The 25,857-nt window shown below is 43.3% G+C and overlaps 1 protein-coding gene across 1 annotated transcript; it reads left to right on the top strand.

The window, feature by feature from the left end:
* Nucleotides 1-514: 514 nt before the first annotated feature.
* Nucleotides 515-15,275, top strand: LOC307204861 (arylacetamide deacetylase-like 4). The gene is made up of 4 exons (XM_079956929.1): nucleotides 515-751; nucleotides 4,267-4,483; nucleotides 12,029-12,092; nucleotides 13,855-15,275. Exons 1-4 carry the CDS (start codon nucleotides 575-577, stop codon nucleotides 14,627-14,629), a joined length of 1,233 nt encoding a protein of 410 aa, XP_079813055.1. The 5' UTR covers nucleotides 515-574; the 3' UTR covers nucleotides 14,630-15,275.
* The last annotated feature ends 10,582 nt before the right edge of the window (nucleotides 15,276-25,857 follow it).

The raw sequence follows: 25,857 nt of genomic DNA, 5'->3' as shown, positions 1-25,857 counted from the left end.
AACAGTAGAGGAAGCTTTTATAAATAAATAAATGGACTTTATAAATGAAAAGTGGAGTTATATGAGCAATAGACTGGGTGGGATTGGCTCCCATTGGTCAGCCTGCACAGCGCCAAACCTCTTTCCTCACCACACTGTTCTGGAAAGTTGCAGTGACACCCCTGTTGTGAGGATGCCATTGCAGTGTCGTGCCAGCCAGCCCCTCCTGCATCGTTGTGCCGCCCCTTTTAATTATCCCTGATAAACTCCTCAGGGAGGGAAGAGGCACAATGATTTTGTGTGGGAGGGCAGGCACACTCCAATGCACGACTTTCCTTGGGAGGAGAAGATAGGCAAATTCACACCCACCAATGCGTATCCACACCCTGTGTGAGGAACAACAGTGTCTTTCAGGAATCCAGGATAGCAGCAATGTCTTACTGGATTATTAAACTATTTCTTTTCTTCTCAACTGAGAACTATATGGGTTGACCTAGGGTGTTCTTTTCCTCATGGCATAGATTGTTCTACTATAAAAGCCACCAGTGTTGGCCAAGGCAAAGTCCTTGTCTCTGTGCCTCTGAGTTTAAGGGAAATGGCGTTTGGTGAAACTCTGTGGATGCTGATATTATATACAACTATTTTCATTCATTTCTTGCTGTTAGTGTGGGGAGTTTCTTATCGTCTTACCAGGACCCACCTGCCTCGAGGACTGTCCTATCGCCTAATAATACTGCTTCACGATTTCTCAGTGGGATATGGATTGGCACTAGTAAGTATATTTTACATATATCATGGGGATGAAGACACCTCTATAAAAGGGGCTGCAACCCTTTAGAGTCAATAAAATAATTTAGAATAATTCTTTTAAAAATGCTAATTTGAAAATATTGAAACCAATCTGATACCCATTCTTGAATTTCTTCTAACTTTATCATTTTATATGCATTACCAGAAAAACATAGTATGTCTCTATAAGTACCCCAATTCTCTTGAATGTTTAATTTCCTTAGTGTATTGGCTTCAATAGGAGATAATCATAAAAGTGATTTCTGTTCAAGTAAATTTTGATATCTGGTCAAAATTTTTTTATCTCCCGCCCTCTGCTGCCCACTACTTTCTTTCTCTTATAAAAGAAAATCACCAAGCTGCTTTATTGCTTCCAGTACCTTAACCACATTTTCATCAGGTTTTCCATCAAGTTTTCCACATCATCCGCAAATGCCCTCAGTTTGTAAGTTCGAAGACTCACTTGGAGATTTCGTATACCATTTTCCCTAATATCCCCACACAACACTTCTAAAACCAAAATAAACAATAATGGTGAAAGTAGACAACCTTCTCTTGTTTCCTTGCCAATAATGCATTTTTCTTATAAAATTCTGTTTACTGTTTGCAAATCGCTCTGTATATAATGTATTTATTCCTCTCACAAATTTCTCCCTGAACCCCATTTTATCTAGTAATTCCCGCCCCCAACTCCAAGAAGCATTACACTGGATAACCATTTTTTACTTTTTGAATGTTGTCTAGATTTCTACAACTGATTTAGTGTATTTTTGCACTGCTGAATCAGGAAATGGCATCCGTTTCTCTCCATCAGGTCAGGTTTACTGTAAACTGAAGGGTGGGCATTGATAAAGGTAGGTACCCGTAAATTGCATGTTGCTTCACCATTTTTCAAACTTCAGGGCTTGAACTTCTGTTTCTTGGAACTCCTGGAATGCTCAGCGGCAGGGAGGTCTCTCTTCAGAGTCCAACAGTAGTCAGCCATCATGACTGTGTCCCAGCGACCCTGATACCTGGTCTCCATCTCTTTCATGTCTTGATGGAATCTCTCCCCCTGCTCGTCACTCACTGAACCCAGTTTCTCAGGAAACCGGTCCATATGTGAAAATAGGTAGTGCATCTTGACGCTCACGTTGCAGCCCAGGTTTCTGAAAGCAGTCAGCATGTTGTTGACAAGTTCTGCGTAGTTTCTGGCCTTATTGTTGCCAAGAAAGTTCTTCACTACCAGAACAAATGCCTTCCACGCTTTCAGTTCCACTTCGTTCATTAACTTTCCGAACTCTGAATCTCTGATGAGCTGACGGATCTGAGGACCGTCAAAGATGCCAGCTTTCAACTTCTCCATGGTCAATCCTGGAAAAGCCTGGCACAAGTAAGTGAAGCAGTCACCATCCTTGTCCAGAGCCTTGGTGAACTGCTTGATTAAGCCAAGCTTGGTGTGCAGCAGTGGGAAGAGTATTCTGTCTCTGTCCACCAGAGGGTCGTTGATGACGTTCCTTTCTTTGCAAGGCACCAATTCCTCCAGCACAGGCCAGTCCTTCTTTGTGTAATGCTGAGCACGGTCCCTACTTTCCCACATGCACAGAAAACATGGGTACTTGGTGAAGCCAGACTGTTGTCCCAACAAAAAGTTCACCATCTTCAGGTCAACACAAATAAACCACTTATGCTGATCATAACCAATTTTCTCCAGCACATACTTCACCGCTTCATAGTTCTCCTTCAGTGTACTCGAGTGAGCCTGGGGTATAGAGGCAAACTGGTTGCCGTTGTATAGCAGAACACATTTCAGTGATCGCTTGCTGCTGTCAATGAACAGTCTCCAATCTTTGGGTTCATACTGTGGCACTCCAAGCTTGAGCAGAAGCTGTGCAATATCTGCACACTACACCACGCCCTTCTCTTCCGAGAAAAAACGGAGGTACTCTTGATGCCTGTTGCTGAAGAAGCTGATGCAAGCACTGTCAGAGATGGTTTTTTCCATCAATCTAGATGCCAACAGTTTGGCAGAGTCCTTTACAAGCTGAGGTCGTGAACTAGATCATTCAACTCCTTTTGGGAAAATGGATGTGGAGCATCATCTTCAAGAACCACTTCTTCTTCTTCTTCATGTCCTTCAACACTGGAGGCATCTTCGTCAGGAAGTTCTCTGAAGATAGGCACTGGAATTTCATCACAATGAGCTACAGGACGACGTGCTGATTGAAGATCAGGATACTTGAGGCTGCTCCGGTTCTTTCTGTTGATCCCAGTCACATCAACAGTGCACCAATTTATGGAAGATTTCGAGGTTTTATGACTTCAAACGGATCCCTTTTTGACATAATCACCAAGAACTATTGGACCTGAATACTTCTTGTCATTAAAATAATCATTTCCAATCAAAACATTTATTCGACATGGCATTTTACCCCCACCAACTTCTTCTAAAATGCTCCACACAAGCGTACATGTGAACAAAAGCGTAAAAAAACCGACATGTGGCCATAGCTCAAAAATTTGACCTGATTGAGCAAAACCAATGTGATTTTTGGATTCAGCGCATCAGATTCATCCTAAATCAATTAAAAAAAACGCAGACAACAAATTTGTTGTTGACCAGTGAATTATCAAACGCTTTCTCTGCATCTAGAAAAACCATGGGTAATTGCTAATCATTTCTTTTTTCAAAATATTCAGTAGCATTTAATACAATTGCAACATTATCTTTTAACTGCCTCATCGGCAGAAATGCTGTCTGGTCTTCATGTATTAAGTTTCCTAACACTTGTTTGAGTCTTCTTGCTAATGTTGCCACAAACCATTTATAATTACAATTAAGCAAAGTAATAGGTCTATAATTATTGACTTGGGCTGGGTCATGATCTTGTTTTGCTATCAATGTGATATTGGCATACTAATAATAATACTAATTATATTATTTGTATCCCGCCCATCTGGTTGGGTTTACCCAGCCACTCTGGGGGGCTTACAGCATATATAAGCATAATAAAACATCAAACATTAACAAATAGAATATCTTATACAGACTAAAATAAACCTATAAATCAATATAAAATAATAATAATAATAATAATAATAATAATAATAATAATACCCAAATTAAAATAGCTGCCAATCCCAACAAGACATTTAACCAACCCCAACCCAACAAAAACAAAACGGGGAACTAAAATTAAAGATTTTAAAACTTTTTAGCCAGTTGCCACATCCCAAGAGTTGTTCCAGCAATGCCCCTCTGGCCTCCCAGCATCCCCTTTTAGCTGTTCAAGGTGAGTCCCCAGTGGGCCCTGCCCCCTAGGCCAAGGGGAAATGGGCCTTTCAGCAGGGAATGGTCTTCCAAGTATCAGGTATCTCACCCTGTGTCAAAGTACTGGTCATGATCATTTCTAAAGGCTGGATTAGACGGTCCCAAAATACTTTTTTAAGTATTAAAAAATTGTAAGTGGAAAAATATCTAATGCTAATTATGCATGCTAAATGTTTTGTTTTAAACAGGTAGGAATTCTGGAAAAAATGGGCATCTGCCATAGATATTCCATAATCAGGGCCATGTGCCTATTCATTCCGATAATGAAGGACTCCAAACTGATCATAAAGGACCTGGTTTTTGATGGGGTGCCTGTGAGGCTGTACTGGCCCAAGACATCACCTGCTGGGAACAGGAAAGGAATCATCTTCCTTCATGGAGGTGCTGCAGTGGCTGGAAGCATTCGTAAGTTCTGTGAAATGTGTTTGAAATGGTTAACTGTACAGTAGAACCTCTATTTACAACCGCCGCCACTCACGGACGTTCTAAGTTGCGACCACGGCAAACCCGGATGTAACTGGCGGGTTTGCTGCCGTTCACACCTGCATAGAAGCAGGCAATTGTCGTCCGTGCCTGCACACAATGGCGCCTCTCCCAGCGACCTGTTTTGCCATAAGGACGGTGTGGCGATCACACAGGGCCCCAATAGACGTTTCACGGTCTATTGACCCTGTGCCACCACTGCGGTTGCTTTCTTTGCTGCCACCACCCCACTTCTCACAGGGACACACGGAGTCCAGACAGTTGTTAACATAAACAAATAATCAAGTTTATTTTTAAGAGCAGGAACAAGCATATGGTTGCAGTTTATTTTCCTCTGGTCTGTTTCCTAATCTTAGTTCCTACAACTTCAAACTGAATTATTCCCAACTATCTATCTAACTCCCTAACAATTCCTCTCACTCTCTCACAATACAACTCAACCCCCACTGCGTATTCCACCCTCTTCCTTCTCCCACACCCAAGCCTCAACTCCCAACTGACAAACCTCAACTCCCAACCCCCAGACCTCAACCATCAACTCCCAGACCTCAAGTGACTTTTCAAAACCTCCCACTCTATCTTTTACTCCCCCCTCGCATTCTCACAGGCCAATCACCTCACACCCATTTTAACCCTTTCCTTGACACATCCTAGGGGGCAAACGCCACATTCCTCCCCCCTTAAGAAGATTGACTCAGGAGGGATAACTTAACCTAGTTATTCTCCTGATCAATCAGCAGTACATTTTTATGGCAAATAAACATTTCCTAACCTGTCATTTCACCCTTCACATCACATCTAACATTTGCACATCAAATACTGTGTTCTGGTAAAATATACATATATACAAAAACCTGTTACATGTTAGGTATTCAGTTAACTTTCAACTGCAGGTCTTCTGGACAAAGCATCTGTGACGGTATTCAGGGTCCCTTTCACATTTTTAATCATAAAATTAAAGTCTTGCAGTGATAGGGCCCACCTCAACAACTTACTGTTGGTCTTCATTGTCCTCAACCACAACAAGGGTGAGCGGTCAGTACATAAAGTAAAAGTTCGGCCCCAGATGTACAACTTCAACTTCTGTAATGCCCATACAATGGCAAGGCATTCCTTCTCGATGGTCGAATAATGTCTTTCCCTTGGTAGTAGTTTCTTGCTTATGAAGGTGATGGGATGCAGGTCGTCCTTCTCTCCCTGTTGGCACAGCACGGCCCCGATCCTGGCATTAGATGCTTCGGTTAAGACGGTGAACCTTCACCAGAGACTAGTGGAGAGAGCGCTGACACGCCTCTGCCTTCCCCTTACTTGCGCAGACGAGTTCCGCGCAGGGAAAGTAGGAGGAGACTTGGCGTCAAACAGCTCTTATGCTGGAAGAGGTTCAAGAAACGCCCACTGATGGATTCTGCAAGCGACTGACCGGCCACGGAGTGTGGGCTGTCAGCCAAGGCATGGTGACCCAGGCAATCTAACCGAAATTGAAGGCAACTTACGCACAAGTAACCCCTTACAACCATTACATGATCATAATCAGGAGCAACAAGGACTGGATTTGATGTCAAGGCACTTTTTAAGGCATCAAACGCCTGCTGACATGCTGCTGTCCAGTTTCTTAATCTATTCAGGATTTTGTCCACCAATCGCTGAAAAGTTGCTGGCGCATTCTTTAAGCCAAAGGGCATTATTTTAAATTCAAACAACCCTAAAGGACTTCTGAACGTAGTTTTCTCCTGGTCCTTAGGGTCCATTTCTACTTGATAGTACCCCTTTGTTAAGTCTAGGCAGGTGATGAAATGACACTGGCCTATAGCTTCGTTCAGGTCATCTAAATATGCATCCGCTTTAGTGACATGGTTCAGCTTCCTATAATCTAGGCAAAATCTAATAGCTCCATCAGGTTGTTTTTTTTTTTTAATAATTTTTATTAACTGGCCAGTCACATCAAATTAAATCACATCGCATAAATTCCAAATTACAAAGCCAAATTTTTAAATTTTGTTGGGGGAACCCATACTTCAAGATCCAAAGGGGGATTCAGATCATCTTCTTATTACTGCGTTAATGTCCAAATCAGTCCCAATCAGTCCAGACAAAGTTCATTATCCTATCCAGTCTTATCTTGGTGTTTCCACATCATATCTTGTTCATATAATTTCTCTTTTTCCTTTACGATCTCTTCTGTTAGTCTCCTTAAGCCGGTAAGCAAGTATAATGATCCTGTGTGGATTTCCCGTTCCTCCAAACTAAGTCCAGATGGTTTCCATATATCTCCTTCGTAGATAACATCGCTCTTTCCATCATAAATTAGGCATTGTCACTCTTAAGTCCCACCGAGAAGTTGATTTCTCTCTTTCTCCTCCCAGACCCAAGAGCTCCATCAATGCCTCCCAAAATGGCGACGGCATTTTTAACTGCGTCATTCCAAAACTCTTAGCTTTCCAGCTTCTTCTTGAAACATTGCTTTGGTTCGAAAGTTTATCTCCACACAGTCTTAAATCCACAGCTTAAGTCCTTAATTTCTGACTCATTAGGGGAGGGGATTCTTGTTTAATCACATAAAAAAAAGGAGAGGCAGGTTTTCCCCCCCTCCCCCCTCAGTCATTTGTCGTACCGTATCTTGACGTATCTTCTCATATTTTATTCTTGTCTTGTTATCAGAGAGCTCTTCTGTCAGTAGTCTTTACTTCCCCTTTTTCCTTGAAGTATGTGCAATTTATCTTGTCCAAATTGTTTCTTTTGAAGATTGTTCCAACTAGAGGCGCGGATCAGAGACAGCATCGAGGAGTGCCGGAATCCCACAGGAGGGCTTTGTGCCTAGTGCCCCCACCCCCACAAATTCGGGGGTGGTATAGGGCACAGCAGGCAAGGGCCGTCCCCCCCACAATCCTGGGGGGGGGGTTAAGGAGGCTAATTACCCCCATCATAGCCTCCAAATTACCTCGTGTGGGTCGGAGAGATGTTATTGTCAGCCATCTTCCGATGCGCCACCTAGTGGCCCCCCCAATAGCTCCATCAGGTTTGTCTAATAACACTATGGGTGCTGCCCAGGGACTTTCCAAAGTGGTTATAATCCCTGCCTTCAGCATTGCCCTTATCTCATTGCTAACTTTCCCCACATACTCTCCCCAGTTATTCTATATGGGTTGACAGCAATTGGCTTAGCATCTCCAGTGTCGATATGATGTACAACTCCCATGTGTGCACCAAGAATGCTATTATGGGCTTGTTGCAAAATCTTTTCTCTATAAGTATGAGGGATTACTGTCTTTTCACTTCTTCACCCCCCCCCCCGCATGGTGGGTCAAGGACTTCTCGATATAAAAGGCCCTTGCTCAAACAAAACCGTTCTGGGCACTCAGGAGTTAACGACCTCTCCGACTCGGCTGCCTCAAAGTACATTTGTAACTCAGTATCTTCTTTTTGCTTTTTGGCAAAACTTGAGGTTTGACTTTTAGTCAAAGGAAATAAAAAGGTGTCTTTTCTTTCCTCACACTGATCATTCCCTTGCTGTTCTTCAGCACTGTCTGCCTCTGCTACTGTATCCACCCCCTCAGGATTAGGTGACTGTGGACTCCCTTTTGCTCTGGTAACTATGAAAGTACTCTGCACATGTTCTAAAATGTCCCAACCAATGAGCACAGGGGCGGGAATTTCTTCCGACAGGGCTACCTGCCACTTCCCTACCCAGTTTTTGAATCTGACATCTATTTCCGCCACCTTTAGGATTTCTGCTTGTTTCGAAATTCCTTTTAATTTCATTACTTTTCCTGGAATTATGGCATCATCCCTGATTATATCTGGGTGGACTATGGTGACTTTAACCCGAGATGTCCTTTAACCCGAGATATCTTTTTCCATCTATTTAACAAGAGATTATCTTGTTGAATCACATAACAGTGCAGGACTTTGGCCTCTACTACCTCAGCAGGCTCAGGCCTAGTTGGCAGGTCTGTTTCCTTGACAACCTGGCTAGTTGGGCTCTGCTCCACAGACTGGATACAATATGTCTGTTTCTGTGTGGTACTATAACTAGATGTTTCTTTTCCTGTTTTACAATCAAAACGTTTATGACCTAATTTCCCACATCTCCAGCATGAAATGTATTTGGGTCCTGCATAACTTGTTTTATTTACTTTTCCCTCAGTAAACTCTGTATGGGTGTGTGCCTTCTCATGTGGGCTTCCCGATGAGGGCCTGCCTCTCTTATCGGTTTCTGAGGTGTGGGAATATGGTCATTTGTCCATAAGAGCATGGGCAAAAGATTATTATTGCAAGGATGATTTCATAGTAGAAAGCATTGCTTGGAAGCATGAGCAGCGCGTGGACAGCTCATGCCATCCAATGATTGGTCCCCGTAGTATAACATGATCAACTGCGTGGTCTGGTGTGAGAACATGAGACTAATGTATTGTATTGCCTTTTATCTGCTGACTGAGGCAAAGCTCTCTCCTTGAATTTGTATCTTTTCTTGGACACACACAATAAAGGTTGGGGCAGCAGCAGCTTCTAGGGAGAGCTGCGGCCAGACTTCTTCAACCCATCTTGGCGTGAGACTGATTATTTACGGATGGCGAGCGGGTTCTCGTCACTGAGGTAAACTTTCCTTTGGTTTGCTGAAAGTTATTCTTGTTTGTTTCCCAGTATCTCCCACCAAATTTTGGCCCATCAAATCCATGGTCTCAGATTTCATCTATTTTATCGGCTAAACCCGCTGCTTCCTCTATTGTCTTGGGGTTTCTTTCTTTTATCAGGTACTTCAAATGGCCATTTATTGTGTCGTAAAATTGCTCCAACGCCATCACTTCTCTAATCTTAGGTACTGTGTCTGCATTCTCTTGGATTGTTCCTCAGTCATTTGAGCATATAATTCGGCTAGAGGACCGCTTATTCTAGCTCTCAAGATCATCATTTTATCTTCCTCTTTTACTTGAAAATCGTGACAGGCTCTCTCGAAGGCTACTAGAAATGCTTCTGGGCTATCCCTATCTCTAAATTCAGGAAAGCGTTTTAAATCTATCTTCATTTGATTCTGCCCATCGGTGTTATTACTATTATTACTTTTTCTAATACCATTAGTTCCAACCGTCTCATCTCTAACTGAAACTGCTGCTGTTCCCTTTCCTGCTCAGCCCTCAATTTTTCTTTTTCCAATTCTTTCTCAAGCCTATTTTTATCAAGCTCTAATTTCAAGTTATATTCTTGTACTAATTTCCACTTTTCAAAATCCTCTGAAAACTGTGGAACTTCTACTTCAGTGGAGTTTTAGTCATCTCTTCTGTTCTGGTTTCTTCCCCCTGGGGATTCCCATTCTCTTCTCCAGAGCTTTCATGTTGGTTTTCTCTCACTGGGTGCTTAGTCTTCTTGGGTGGCATTATGGTTGAGTCAGTATTTTGCACTAATTAAATAAGAGACTTTTACTCTCAGCACAGTTCCTCCCGGCTTGGCTTTCCAAGACCCCGGTCCCCAAAGTATAGCTTTAGGTTTTCCCCTCTAACCTTTCAAGCTTACTTCCTCTGACCCTGAGCCTAAGCCTCCGCCAGAACAGTCTTTTGAGATCTCTTGCTCTTATTGTGATCTCGGCCAAACGGCAATCTGGGGTTTATCCTCAATCACACCCTCAGGCCAGGTAATCTCTTCACCGGTTTTACCCTTCCCCTCTCCAGGCACTTAGACTTATTGAATCCTGCTGCTGTCGCCAATTTTGTGGCGGCAGGTTCAGTTGTTATCCCACCGCTGCACCACCAATTTTGTGGCGATCACACATGGCCCCCGGATGTTTCACGGTCTATTGACCCTGTGCCACCACTGCGGTTCCTTTCTTCGCTGCCACCACCCCACTTCTCACAGGGACACACGGAGTCCAGACAGTTGTCAACATAAACAAATAATCAAGTTTATTTTTAAGAGCAGGAACAAGCATATGGTTGCAGTTCATTTTCTTCTGGTCAGTTTCCTAATCTTAGTTCCTACAACTTCAAACTGAATTATTCTCAACTATCTATCTAACTCCCTAACAATTCCTCTCACTCTCTCACAATACAACTAACCAACCCACTCCTAATCCACCATCTTCCTTCTCCAACACTCAAGCCTCAACTCCCAACTGACAAACCTAAACTCCCAACTCCCAAACCTCAACCGACAACCCCCAGACCTCAACTGACTTTTCACCTCACACCCATTTTAACCCTTTCCTTAACACATCCTAGGGGGCAAACGCCACAGACGGGCCTCCAGAATGGATTGTGGTCACGAGTAGAGGTTCCACTGTATTGTTAGAAGACAATTTATCATTGTAATTTAATGTAAAGATCCTGAAATGTTTGCCGTGGACGGGGGTGGGGTGGGGTGATTTGTGCAGCCTATACATGGTTATTGTTGTTGTTTTCTACAATCAAGTAGCATATATATTTTATGTAATAATAATAATAATAATAATAATAATAATAATATATTTATACCCCGCCCATCTGGCTGGGTTTCCTTAGCTACTCTGGGCGGCTTCCAATAAAATATTAAAATACAATAGTCCTTCAGATATTAAAAGCTTCCCTAAACAGGGCTGCCTTCAGATGTCTTCTAAAAATCTGGTAGGTGTTTTTTTCCTTTGACATCTGGTGGGAGGGCATTCCAAAGGGTGGGCACTACTACAGAGAAGGCCCTCTGCCTGGTTCCCTGTAACTTCGCTTCTTGCAGTGAGGGAACTGCAAGAAGGCCCTCGGCACTGGACCTCAGTGTCCAGGCAGAACTACAGGGGTGGAGATGCTCCTTCAGGTATACTGGACGGAGGCCGTTAAGGGCTTTAAAGGTCAACACCAACACTTTGAATTGTGCTCGGAAACGTACTGGGAGCCAATGTAGGTCTTTCAACACCGGTGTTATGTGGTCTCGGCGGCTGCTCCCAGTCACCAGTCTAGCTGCCGCATTCTGGATTAGTTGTAGTTTCTGGGTCACCTTGAAAGGTAGCCCCACGTAGAGTGCATTGCAGTAGTCCAAGCAGGAGATAACTAGAGCATGCACCACTCTGGCGAGACAGTCTGCGGGCAGGTAGGGTCTCAGCCTGCATTCCAGATGGAGCTGGTAAACAGTTGCTCTGGACGCAGAATTGACCTGTGCCTCCATGGACATTAAAAACAGACATTTATGACACAGCAATATTAGTCATATCCAGTCCTTTTTTTCTAGAAAGAGAGGTGGCAGTACTCACCATGAAATTGTTAAGGTAAGTGCCACACATTTATACAACAACAACAAAGAGGTGTCGGTCCTGCATACCCTTGTGTACCCCCTGGGGGGCGGAAGCATTGGTCATATCTGTTAATTTCAACAGGTTTACTTTCAGTAGGACTAACTCACAGTGGATTCAACTCACAGTGATTTCAATGTGAACGACCAAGGAAATTTGTAATGGAGAGTAACAAATAATTGCTCACAGCAGGCAGTGTGTGATGTGTTTCCTCCCCCTAGGAACCTCTGAAATGATCTGCCGTTCCATTGCCCACCAAACTGACTCAGTGGTTATGTGTGCTGAGTAAGTATCTTCATGCTTGTTGTAGCAGAAAAAAGAGTATTTCCCCTCAGTTTCTAACCCTTCCACATGAGCCCAGAAAAAAGCTGATTTTGCCAACATAGTGGATTTGCCAACCTTTAGAATGGGTGTTCACCTTTGTATTTTGATTTTTATGCTTTTGGACCCAATCCCTCTGGCTTTTATGATAAGAAGAGCTCTGCTGGATCAGGCCATTAAACTACTTTTAAAGAAAACCACCACATCAACCCATAAAAAGCCATTAGGATTCTTCTCCTAAGGCAAAATGGCCCTGCGGTTGAGAGGGAAAGTGCAGCTGGAGTTAAGGTGAACTTCTCTCCGGGAAATAAGCTCAAGCTGTTCCCAACTGTCCTGTCAGCCACACTTACCACCCAATGAGAGCAGTGGTACATTGGGCAATGGGAGAAGTGTTATTTGCCAGGGCTTCAGAGCCCTTTACAAGGCAAGCCTTCCCGACAGTAATGAACATCATCTCTCCCAATGGCTGCCCTCACTGCCTTAGTGCACCTTTGGTGCATGATCTGAAGCCTCCTGGCCAAGGTGGGTGAACAGGAGTTCTTGGCTTTAAGGCCATATGGTTTAAAGTGGGCAGAAAGAGTGGGAAGCACTGATCTCAGGAAGGCATGGTGGGACATACTGGAGGTGATTCAGAACTGGGGTTGTTTTCCTGAGATGGAAAAGGAAATCAAGAAAACATTCAAAATATAGAAGTTGGTTATATTAGGCATGTCATGTGGAAAGTGGCCTGGGGAAATGTGTTTGTCGCTCTCTCTGAACTCTAGAACATGTGGACATTCAATGAAGCTGAATGCTAGAAGATTCAGATAAAAGAAAGTACTTATCCATACAGTGCAAAGTTAAACTATGGAACTAATTCCCACAGAAAGCAGAGATAGCTTCCAATGTGGATGGCTTTGAAAAGGGATTAAATAACTGGGCAGAGTATAAGGCTACCAGTGGCTCCTAGCTATGCTGGCTATAGTCTGCCTCTATGGTCGGAATCAGATTTGACCATCAGCCACTGAGAATGGGATGCTGAACTAGCATTATATTTGGGTGCAGAGCATCAGCCACAGGGGCTGAATGTTGCACTCTGGGCCACTTCATTTCCCCTCTGACCCCAGACCCCACCCCTGCACCATTGCCCCTCTTTTGCACCATCCTTGAATGGCATCTGACTGGTGTGAATGTGTCTTGCTTGCTTGGTTGGAGGGTAGAGAAAGGTGTGTGGCTGTGTGTAGGAACCAACCTACTTGTCCAGTGGGAAAGTTCGCATTTGCTTTCCATTTTGCTCTCTGGTCCCACCCACAGCTGACATGTGGCCCCCAGGAAGGTTGCATAGAAAGGAATGTGGCCCTAGGGGGGCCACCCTTGATATATATGCCATTGCAGGAAAATGCTGCAAAGTGTATGATGTGTTATGTACTGAAGTTCTCACCCTGGGCCAGCAGGGGGATACTGTAGATAGTTATGCAAATGAAGGATCAAAAGTGACATTCAGTGATTGGATAGTTTGTATGCAAATGAAGGATTGAAAGTGACGTTCAGTGATTGGCTAGTTACAGAAAATGGTTACTGTTGCATTCTAGTGGAGCTCTATATAAGCAGGCTGACCGAGCTCCTCAGTTCAGTTCTGTTCCAGCTTACAAATAAAGAGCTGCTTTGGAAGAATCGCTGTGTCGTCTGATATGTTCGCCCATGACTTAACATGATGAATGCTGATGACATCTTGCCTTCTCTTTAGGTATCGCTTAGCTCCTGAGCATCCGTATCCAGTCCCTGTACTGGACTGTTTAACTGCTGTAATATACTTTATGAAAAATGCAAAGGAATATGGAGTGGACGCCAGCCGCATTGCCATTGCAGGGGAGAGTAGTGGAGGCACTTTTACTGCAGCCATTTGCCAAGAACTGGTGACCAGAGAGGACCTCCCAAGAGTGCGAGCTCAGGTCCTCATTTACCCATTCCTCCAAGGAATGGACTTCAATCTGCCATCCTATCAGCAAAACCATTCAGTTCCTCCTATGTTCCGGAAAAGAACTGTCAAAGTTGGTTTGACATATCTCACTGGGAAGACAATGAATGTAGATGGAGTTCTGAAAGGCGCCCATGTCCCTCCTGATTTGAGAGAGAAATACCAAAAATGGATCAATGCTGATAACATTCCAGAAGAATTTAAAGCTAGGGGCTATGTTCCTGTAGAACCTGCTCCATTTTCAGAAGAACTTTATGAACAAGTTAAAAGAGGTTATGAGACAATGTTTTCCCCCCTTCTAGCAGAGGATGACATAATCCGCCAGCTCCCAGAGACTTTCATTCTAACCTGTGAATATGATGGATTCCGGGACGATGGGCTGTTGTACAAGAAGCGGTTAGAGGACAATGGTGTGCCAGTGACATGGTATCATGTTCAAGATGGATACCACGGAATAATGGCCTTGGCTGGTTGGGGGCCACTTGCATTCCTGAACACACAGAAATGTTTGCAGAGTGTAATACAGTTCTTAAAAGGTTTATAGAAATGAATGACCTTGTAGGAGTGCAAATATCCAGAGTGTGGGGTCAGGTGGGACTACTATGAGGTATTATAAAATATGCATCAAGTCATTGTGTCCACAATGAATGCATTGTGTTGACTGGGTTTAATTCATTGACAATAATTTCTGATCAAATCCCACAACCCTCTGGATCTCTGGCCATTTCCTCTACTGCCCATCTCTCTTGCTTGACAAGTCACTTACACAGCCCAGTTGCTTCGCCAGGCAGGCATCCTGGGTTATCAAAGACAGTGGGCAGTTTCTTTGATGTAGCTTTTCTGATGTTAATCTTAGGATGTTAATCTTATGGCCAGGAAACAGATCTCACCTGAAGGTTATAATGATCGCTGTCTTCCTGGCCATCCTCCTTACCATGTATATTGCTTGTTTATGACCTCAGGGGTTGCCAAATGTACTCCTTTGTTTACCCCAGAACTATGTGTGCTTAATTAGTTTTGGTAGTTTAACTTTGTCCCCATATGGGGTTTGTTGAAATGCTCAGAGGAAATCTGATTGGTTCTTACGAACACTCTGTAAAAGTTCTTTTGTGAATAAAACGACCTGGGCCGAGGGGTGGAGGCACGCAGAGATTATTATACGCACCCTTCCCAGAGTCTTGCTGGTTCAAGCCTCTGTGTATTCTTATTAATCAGAGTTCAATCCTTCCTTTACTTTGAGAACACCTCAAGTGGTGCTCCAGGTGAGGCAAACCTAAAAGGGAACCGTGTGAGGCTTGGGGGGGGGGGGACCTCAGCGTGTGAGGCAAAGCTAAAAAGAAAACCTCAGCATTTGAGGCACAGCAAAAGGAAACCTCAGCGAAAGGAAACCCCCAGGATTGGACTCTCCTCGGAGCTAGCAACCTGCTATCCCTCGGTCGCGGTGGATCATCTCCTGCAAAACGATTCCTGGACTTAGGATCTCATTTGCTCGGAACGAGCCCCAAAGACGCGCGTCTGTTACCCTTAAGGTGAGATCATGAGAAGCAAGCTTTCACATGTGCAGGAAAAGCATAGGAATAATTTATTATTTTTCCTAACTCAGGAAGGGCATGATAAGCATTTAGCACCCCAGTAGAAAAATTGTTGTTAGAGATTGCTAGACTGTGCCCCTGGTTTCCAGAGGGGGGTACTTATGACATTAAGAAATGGAATGAGCTGGGAGATGCACTCCATAGACATCCTGAGGCATCTGTACAAGTCTTGCACACCTGGCATTTGTGTAGAGACGCAGTTGGAAAGCTCTCTAACCCTTTGCTCCAGCCACCAGCTGTCTCTGTGAATGCTCCCACATTGTTGCAACCCCTAGCTGCTTTTAAAAATACCATAATATTGTTCCCTCCATCTCAGCCTCTAGATTTCCAGCCTCTCTCCTCTGAGGTCATGCCAAAGGTAATTCCATTGGCACCTTCCTTTGCCAAAAATTTGCCTGGGTCGAATGTAAATTCCATGCCACCTTCTTTGGTGGACCAATGCCTGCAAGGGGCTCAGACCACAGTGCAAAAATTGACTATTCCAAATATGGCAGAAGGAAGCAGTGAAGAAAAAACAGCTGACACCTTACCATTATTAGCAGTCTCTCCTGTTGTTCAGAATGCACAGGAACAGAGAGCCCATGAATCATTGCCCTTTGTAGTTTTTAAAAAATTGAAGCGAAGTGTGACAGAAAATGGCTTGCATGGTATTCTTGATGGCCTAAGAGCAGCCAGTACTTTAATTCCAAACTTTGACGCCTCTGAAGTTTCAATGAAACAATTGGCTTATGAAAATGAAAATGCTGATTGCAAGACTGCTCTTAAAGCGATGTAGCAGAAGCCAGAAGCAGATGTTGCTCAAATGAGTAAGCCTTGCCAGAATATTGACACCGAGACTCACAAATCTGCCCTCCTAGCAGCAGCTTTGTCTCCTTCAGTGCATCCTGCTAAAGACAGGCAATGCCACAATGGATGGCCTTCCAGCCTGAGTTTAAATGGGAAAACAAAGACTGTTGTGCCAGCTGATTGTCAGTCTTTTACTGAAGCTACCGTAAATTAGCAAGAGCCAGGTATTGCTTCTAACACAGCTGCTTTGAACACACAGTCTCCTGTGACAAATCTGCGCCATGCCGCTAAGGGCAGTGCTGGTTTGAATCTAATGACAGCAGAACTTGCTACTTTTCAGTTCCAGTTCCCTATGGTGGTGTATACAATTAAGACGTAGCACACAGGTCTGATTCCACCTCAGACAGTGAGACTCATTCTTAATCGCTTTTTGCAGACTGTTTTTTCTCCTTTCCTCCCTGACTTAAAATTCCTAATGAATTTACTTTACAGCAGTTGCAGAGTTTTGGGGTCACTTCATACGCGTGATTCTTTTAATACAATGCTTTCACCTACAGGACTACTTTTTCCCCAGACACTGCTGACAGAATAGTGATTTTAGAGTGGCTACACTCTGAATTGCCTAACACTAGATTTGATATTGCTGCTTGTTATTTGCTTATTTCTAAACAGGATCAATGAGTTCTTTTCTTTCCTATCTGTTTGCATTTACTGATTAACTTGGGATAGTTTATTTTAACCCTCCTAAAGATTCACGCCTAGTTTAATTCAACAGGTACCCTGAAAATTGGTTTCTGTCCAAAAACAGGTTCCTATTCAACACCTCTAGAGTGTTTTAACGTATAAGGATTGCGTGGCGATTCCCGTCCCCTCCCACAGATGGAATAAATAAAGACACAGGACACCAAAATTTAGGTTAATGGGCGAAAAATGGCCACAACTTTATTGATTACAGGTAAGAGCAGTATTGGCTTTAGGCATTGGCCCTATCAGACTAACCGGCATAAAACCGGGAAGGGTTAAGCACCAACAGGGGGAGCCCCCGAGATGCACATCCCTAGGCGCTCCCCGAGGGGTTACCGCTCGGGAGCGCGCTTTAGGCACTAGCTTCCATAGGTTTCGGACGAGGCGACGCCCCCCGGAGTCCTTTAACGAACTACCCTTCAACATTTGGGGGAAGTGATGGCATTCCTCCCCCCCCCCCCTGCCAATGCCTAACCGCCCAAACCAAAGGTGTTGTGACGTTTTGCTATGAGGTAGGTGAAAAAACCAAGTGGCTTCTAAAATAATGCCAATTAGCCAAGTGGAAAAACTCCTACCAGGCCCCTTGCGGCGACCAGCCGAAGCCCATAGCAAAGTCCAAATGACAACCTAGAGGGTGGGTGGGTGGGGAACCGCAGCTGGCTGTAAGAAAAGAAAGGGGCGAGCACGGGCTGCCCCGACCTTAAATGCCCCCTACTAAGCCTGCAGCCCGCTGCCTGCCGATTGGCTGGCACAGTGAATGATGATTACTAATGAATCCCGGGATTCCCCAAGTCCCGCGTGGCTGCAGCCAGCCCCACGAGGATGTAGATGGGGCGTGAGCCCGCAACCCCCCCCTTATGTCGGGAGTGGCTTTCTGAAAATAACTAGCATATTTTTTTGCAGCTAATCAGAAAACTGACAGAGACCAGCCTACATTTCCACTGCATTTTGTGATTTTTGTGTGAAGTGGGATATCTTTTTATCACATTTGGCTAATCCTATCTTTCTCCTATGCTAGAGTTTAATCTACTCTTTGATCTCGACACTGAAATATCTCTTAATGCATAGAACTATGCCTTTCTATGCTGCTCACATTTTGCTCCCATACAGAATTCAAGGATATAATTTCAGAAGGTAATCAACATGCTGATTCTGCTCTGAAATCCTTCTGTCCATTATTTTCTAATCCAATTGACAGCCATGCATTTTTACACCAGGGAGCTAAACAGCTGATTTTAAACTATTTTTTCATTCCTCTGACACAAGCTAAGGATATTGTTGATGGATGTCCTTCCTGTGCTTTAACTTCTGTTAACTTTACCTTCAATTAACTGTTTCCTTTCCTAATAAATTTTCTCCTATGGATCACCATTGTAGGGAAGAGGCACCTCTGGAATGACCTCTGGAATGCCCTCTAGTGATGTACCAGCAGCTCCCCAACCCGAAGTGAGAGGAACCTGTTCCTTTGCTTACCTAGGGGCAGGGATGCCCTACTGTTCTTACTTTCCCAGGTCCTGTGTGGATTCCAGGTCGCTGTACCCATCCCTATTGGCCAAGACATGAGCTGGCACCAAGGCCTGCAGAATCCCCTTCCAGACTTTGCAAGGACCATGACCCTGACTCCGCATCTACAGGCTCAGCAGCCCCGTGCGAAAGTCCATTGCACCCATCCTCATCCTTGAAAGGCTGAGGGATGCCCGGAGGTGACATGGGGAATGCTGAAGACCTTGACCTCTGATGCCAAGACACAATTTCAGCATCATGATGTTCCAACGGAATCAGAGACCTTTTTAGTAGCTCTAATTACTCAGCTACGTATGAACCCTATGCTGATTTTAACAGGTATATTATTTGTTTTCTTGATACCTAGTACTCACTGTATCTGTCTTCCTCCTGACACCACTTCTAGTCATAGCTATAATATGTGGATGCATTTAGCTGAAGTTGCTAATGTCTCTCGTTTTTGTCTGAGTGAAACATATGATATGCACACTGCCTTAGGAAATTGTATAATCCCAGTTTGTACACAGCCTTTCATATGGTACATGCCACACACATGGGAAAGTGGTTTTCTAAATGGATTTCTAAAGGTATCATTAGTTATACCAATCTCCATGATTGGGGAAAGGTAACACAAAAGATATCCCTGGATACAATACACACCTAGAGTTGCAGCACTGCCAGACACCTCTTGTGCTCAGATTGTGAATTGCAGTGGGGAAGCGACTCGCTGTCTGGACACAGGAAGGGCCAGTTGAAATTGTTCACGTGTTCAGCAGATTACTTTTAATTATGCTCATGTGCGCTTACCAGATGGCTGGTTTTTTACATGTAATCAAAGAAGTTATAACTACATTTCCGCCAATTTATCTGATGCTCAATGCTGCCTTAGCCGATTGATGTTAGTTTTTGAAAAAAACAGGCAGTTTTCACTTTTTGAAAAAAACAGGCAGCAGCATTCAAAAGCGCCCTCAACGTCATGCTGAAAGATTAACTGACATGTGTGACTCCAATCTACAGTTTTTTTTTTCCAAAGCAGAGTATACTTCCTTGGCTTCTTCCTTAGTGGGAGTCCCTGCTTTGGCTATATACAATGCTTGCATGGCCTGTGCTCACCTGGCCTGTTCTTTGACAAAATCTATAAATCATACCTCACGTGCTTTAGCTCTTTTAAATCAAGAACAGAAGATTTTAAGAGAAGCTGTTATTACACTGAAAGCTTCTATAAGACTATCTCTTGCTACACCAGCATCTAGGATGTCAAGTTGTGTCTAATCTTTTCTGTTTTAATTTGACTGATGATAGTTACCATGTGCAAACTCAAATAGATCAATTGCCAGCACTAGCACACAACATCACACAGGATGTTCTTCCCTCCTGGTGGGACACTCTGTGGTCCTTGGTTACCACAGATTGGGTGGTTTCGAACCCGGCTCATGTATGGGTTGCTAATCATTGTTGCCTTAATTGGAACTTCTTGATTTTTACAATGTATCCTTTCCTTGTTCTCTCTCTGCACTACATTTTTTCCACGCCCTCCTTCAGGAATGTCTGATACAGAAACACATGCAGGAAGATTATGAGGACACAATGCCATCTCACAATGCCTTAAGCTTCTCTGTACACAATAAATAAAAAATAAAAAAAAAATGGTGAGATGTAGGAGTGCAAATATCCAGAGATGTAGTGATTAGGTGGGATTGCTATGAGGAATTATAACAGATATAGAGTAAGCCATCTGCGTCAGCAATGAAAGCATGGCGTTGCCTGGGTTTAAACTATTTTGAAATGATTCTTGATCAATCTACACCCCTGCATCCCTGTTCCATTCCTCTCTTCCTCACATGTCACGTACACAGCAGTTGCTTCGCCAGGCAGGCATCCTGGGCCAAAAAGACACTGGGCAAGTTCCTTTGAAGTAAAGGTAAAGGTAAAGGTACCCCTGCCCGCACGGGCCAGTCTTGCCAGACTCTAGGGTTGTGCACTCATCTCACTCTATAGGCCGGGAGCCAGCGCTGTCCGCAGACACTTCCGGGTCACGTGGCCAGCGTGACAAGCTGCATCTGGTGAGCCAGCGCAGCACACGGAATGCCGTTTACCTTCCCGCTGGTAAGCGGTCCCTATTTATCTACTTGCACCCAGAGGTGCCTTCGAACTGCTAGGTTGGCAGGCGCTGGGACCGAACGAGAGGAGCGTACCCCGCCGCGGGGATTCAAACCGCCGACCATGCAATCGGCAAGTCCTAGGCGCTGAGGTTTTACCTACAGCGCCACCCGCGTCCCTCCTTTGAAGTAGTTTTTTATAATAATCTTAATTAATCTTGGGATGTTAATCTTAGGGCCTGGAAATAGTTTCACAGGAAGGTGATAATGATGCCTATCTCCTTGCCATCCTTCCATCCTCTCTTGTTTACTCCTGTTTGTGATCTCCGGAGTTTCTCTAGTCCTCTTTTATTTACTTTCAGATTAGGTATGCATGCTCAGAGTAGTAGTCTTTGTAGTTAAAAGAATTTCTTTTGATCTAACTTTGTCCCCACGTGGGTTTGTGGAAATGCTCAGAAGAAATATGATTGGTTCTTAGGAACACTGTGTAAAAAGCTTTTTTGTGAATAAAACTACCTGGGCCGGGGTCTGCGAAAAAAACACGGACAAGCACAGAGAGACACAAATATACGCACCCTTCCCAGAGTCTTGCTGGTTCAAGCCTCTGTGTGTATTCTTATTAATCAGAGTTCAATCCTTCCTTTACTTTGCGAACGCAACACCACAGTAATGTTGACTTTCCTTCCTTGCGCTCATCACCTCCACCCTATGGCGTCATGGCATTAGGTGGTGGCCTGCAAATCTTGAGGACAAATCAATACTTGCAACCTTTCATTTGGATTACTGCAACGTGTTGTGCAAGGAGTTGAATTTGGAAATGGGCTGGAAACCTGAGCTAGTGCTAATAACGACTGCAGGGACATTGATTGGCACTTGACAGGGGTGTTTAGGCAAATTCACACCCTGTGTGAGGAATGTTAGAAGTGGGTGTGAGACTCAAAATCTGAACAAAATTGGTGAAGCAGCAGAGAGTTTATCGATTACAAAATAACGTACTTGCAAGATCAGATGTCCAAAAGCAGTTGTTGTTGTTGTTGTTTAGTCGTTTAGTCGTGTCCGACTCTTCGTGACCCCATGGACCAGAGAACGCCAGGCACTCCTGTCCTCCACTGCCCCCCGAAGCTTGGTCAGACTCATGCTGGTAACCTCGAAAACACTATCCAACCATCTCGTCCTCTGTCGCCCCCTTCTCCTTGTGCCCTCCATCTTTCCCAACATCAGGGTCTTCTCCAGGCAGTCTTCTCTTATCATGAGGTGGCCAAAGTACTGGAGCCTCAGCTTCACAATCTGTCCTTCCAGTGAGCACTCAGGGCTGATTTCCTTCAGAATGGAGAGGTTAGATCTTCTTGCAGTCCATGGGACTCTCAAGAGTCTCCTCCAGCACCAGAATTCAAAAGCATCAATTCTTCGGCGATCAGCCTTCTTTATGGTCCAGCTCTCACTTCCATACATCACTACTGGGAAAACCATAGCTTTAACTATACGGACCTTTGTTGGCAAGGTGATGTCTCTACTTCTCAAGATGCTGTCTAGGCCTGTCATTGCCCTTCTCCCAAGAAGCAGGCGTCTTTTAATTTCGTGGCTGCTGTCACCATCTGCAGTGATCATGGAGCCCAAGAAAGTAAAATCTCTCACTGCCTCCATTTCTTCCCCTTCTATTTGCCAGGAGGTGATGGGACCAGTAGCCATGATCTTCGTTTTTTTGATGTTGAGCTTCAGACCATATTTTGCACTCTCCTCTTTCACCCTCAATAAAAGGTTCTTTAATTCCTCCTCACTTTCTGCCATCAAGGTTGTGTCATCTGCATATGTGAGGTTGTTGATATTTCTTCCGGCAATCTTAATTCCGGCTAGGGATTCATCCAGCCTAGCCTTTCGCATGATGAATTCTGCATATAAGTTAAATAAGCAGGGAGACAAAATGCAGCCTTGTCGTACTCCTTTCCCAATTTTGAACCAGTCAGTTGTTCCATATCCAGTTCTAACTGTAGCTTCTTGTCCCACATAGAGATTTCTCAGGAGACAGATGAGGTGATCAGGCACTCCCATTTCTTTAAGAACTTGCCATAGTTTGCCATGGTCGACACAGTCAAAGGCTTTTGCATAGTCAATGAAGCAGAAGTAAATGTCTTTCTGGAACTCTCTAGCTTTCTCCATAATCCAGCGCATGTTTGCAATTTGGTCTCTGGTTCCTCTGCCTCTTCTAAATCCAGCTTGCACTTCTGGGAGTTCTCGGTCCACATACTGCTTGAGCCTTCCTTGTAGAATTTTAAGCATAACCTTGCTAGCGTGAGAAATTAGTGCAATTGTGCGATAGTTGGAGCATTCTTTGGCACTGCCCTTCTTTGGGATTGGGATGTAGACTGATCTTCTCCAATCTTCTGGCCACTGCTGAGTTTTCCAAACTTGCTGGCATATTGAGTGTAGCACCTTAACAGCATCATCTTTTAAAATTTTAAATAGTTCAGCTGGAATACCATCACTTCCACTGGCCTTGTTATTTGCAGTGCTTTCTAAGGCCCATTTGACTTCACTCTCCAGGATGTCTGGCTCAAGGTCAGCAACCACACTGCCTGGGGTATATGAGACATCCGTTTCTTTCTGGTATAATTCCTCTGTGTATTCTTGCCACCTCTTCTTGATGTCTTCTGCTTCTGTTAGGTCCTTTCCTTTTTTTATCATATAATTTTTATTAATCAACATCAGCAAACAATACAAAATACATTAATTCACATCATTTTCATAACTTATTTCTCCTTTGGACTTCCCTCAGCTGTTCCGTAAATCATCCATAGTCATAATTTTAATTACACATTTCTCAAATTTATATTGACATTGTTTATCTCTTTTTTTCCTATTCCCTTTAGACAATATTTCTTACTTTTTTACAGAGCTTCTTTAAATCCCTTAAGCGTCATCTGTCCTTCACTTAAATATTCCAGATATTCCACAAATTTCCCCCAGTCCTCGATGAACTTTTGGTCTCTTGAGTATCTGATCTTCCCTGTCAATTTATCTAACTCTGCGTAATCTAACAATTTCATTCTCCACTCTTCCACGGTCGGTATTTCTTGCTGTTTCCATTTCTGGGCCAGTAACACTCTTGCAGCTGTGATTGCATATCGATAAAATTTACAATCTATCCTTTTTATCTCATTTCCTACTATTCCTAACAGAAAGACTTCTGGCTTCTTTACAAATGTGTATTTTAAGATCTTCTTTAACTCATTATATATTTTTTCCCAGAAGTCTTTCACTTTCTTACATTCCCACCACATGTGGTAGAAAGTACCCTCTTTATCCCTACACTTCCAACACCTATTACATGTCTTATACATTTTCGCCAGTTTTACCGGTGTCATATACCATCTATAGAACATCTTCATCATATTCTCTTTCAACGTCACACAAGCAGTGAATTTCAGACCCTCCTTCCATAGTTTCTCCCAATCCTCAAATTGTATATTATGACCCACATCCCTGGCCCAACTAATCATCACCGACTTGACTTCTTCATCTTCCAAATTCCAGTCTAACAACAGCCTATACATTTTAGATAAATTTTTACCGTCGTTATCTATAACCTCACTTTGAAATTTCGATTCCTTATCCGTAAAACCTCGTTCTTTGCCATCTTTCTTAAACATCTCATTTACTTGGAAGTAGTGCATCCAATCATATACATGTTCTTTCACCTGCTCATACGGTTTTATTTTCCACTTTCCTCCTTCTTTAAATAACAGTTGACCGTACGTTATCCAATTACTTCTCATATTAATTCTCCTTACACTCATAACTTCTAGAGGTGATAACCAACGTGGTGTTCTAGGTTCTAGTAGGTTTTTATACCTGTCCCATACCTCAATTAAAGGACCCCGAAAGATGTGGCTCTCAAAGCCTTTATGGATTCTCCTTTTCTCATGCCATAAGTAGGCGTGCCATCCAAATCTATTGTCGAACCCCTCTAGATCCAACAATTCGTTATTCTCTAATTTAATCCACTCTTTCACCCAGCAAAGACATGATGCCTCATAATATAGTTTCAGATCTGGCAGGGCAAAGCCTCCTCTTTCCTTTATGTCTGTTAACAATTTAAATTGAATTCTCGGCTTTTTGCCCTGCCAGATGTATCTCGAAATCGCTCTTTGCCACTCTTTGAAAATCTTATTCCCCTTAATTATAGGGATAGTCTGAAATAAGAATAATATCTTTGGAAGCACATTCATTTTAATTGTAGAGATCCTTCCCCAGAATGACAATTTCAATTTTCCCCACACCTCTAGGTCCTTTATTTCCTTCCAAACTGGTTCATAGTTATTTTTGTATAAATCTATATTTTTGGGAGTTATCCATATACCCAGGTACTTCACCTTTTTAACCACCTCTATTTGTGTTTGTTGTTGCAATACTTCTATTTGATCTTGATCCATATTTTTCACTATCATTTTTGTTTTTTTCTTGTTTAGTTTGAATCCCGCCACACTTCCAAACTGTTCCATTTCCTCCAAAACTTCTTTTACCGTACTTGTTGGTTCTTCAATCATTATTACCAAGTCATCCGTGAACGCTTTGATCTTATATTCGTTCCGACCGATTGTCACACCCTTTATTTCCTTATTTTGCCTAATCGAATTCAAAAGTACTTCTAATACCGTTATGAAAAGTAACGGTGAGAGTGGGCAACCCTGTCTTGTTCCTTTTTGTATCTTTATCTCTTCTGTGACTACATTATTTATAATCAGTTTGGCTTTTTGTTCTGTGTAGATTGCTTTTATTCCGTTAAGAAACTCTTTACCAATCTCCATATATTCTAAATTTATCAGCATAAAATCCCATGTTATGTTATCGAATGCCTTTTCGGCATCGACAAACATCATTATGGCTTGTTTATCAATCCTAACAGACAGATATTCCATCATCTGTTAGGTCCTTTCCACTTTTGTCCTTTATTATGGAAAACTTTGTACGAAATGTTCCTTTCATATCTCCAATTTTCTTGAACAGATCTCTGGTTCTTCCCATTCTATTGCTTTCCTCTATTTCTTTGC

This window comes from Podarcis cretensis (genome assembly GCF_951804945.1).
Source record: "Podarcis cretensis genome assembly, chromosome: 16".
Lineage (NCBI taxonomy): Eukaryota > Metazoa > Chordata > Lepidosauria > Squamata > Lacertidae > Podarcis > Podarcis cretensis.
Note: the sequence above shows the minus strand (reverse complement) of the source record. Positions and strands in the feature narration are given on the sequence as shown.

Bases quoted from the DNA above. Each gene is read 5' to 3' on its own strand.
- LOC307204861 (XM_079956929.1), top strand. From the start codon at position 575: ATGGCGTTTGGTGAAACTCTGTGGATGCTGATATTATATACAACTATT. The intron at 752-4,266 runs GTAAGTATATTT...TGTTTTAAACAG, and splicing joins TGGGATATGGATTGGCACTA to GTAGGAATTCTGGAAAAAAT. The intron at 4,484-12,028 runs GTAAGTTCTGTG...TCCTCCCCCTAG, and splicing joins TGCAGTGGCTGGAAGCATTC to GAACCTCTGAAATGATCTGC.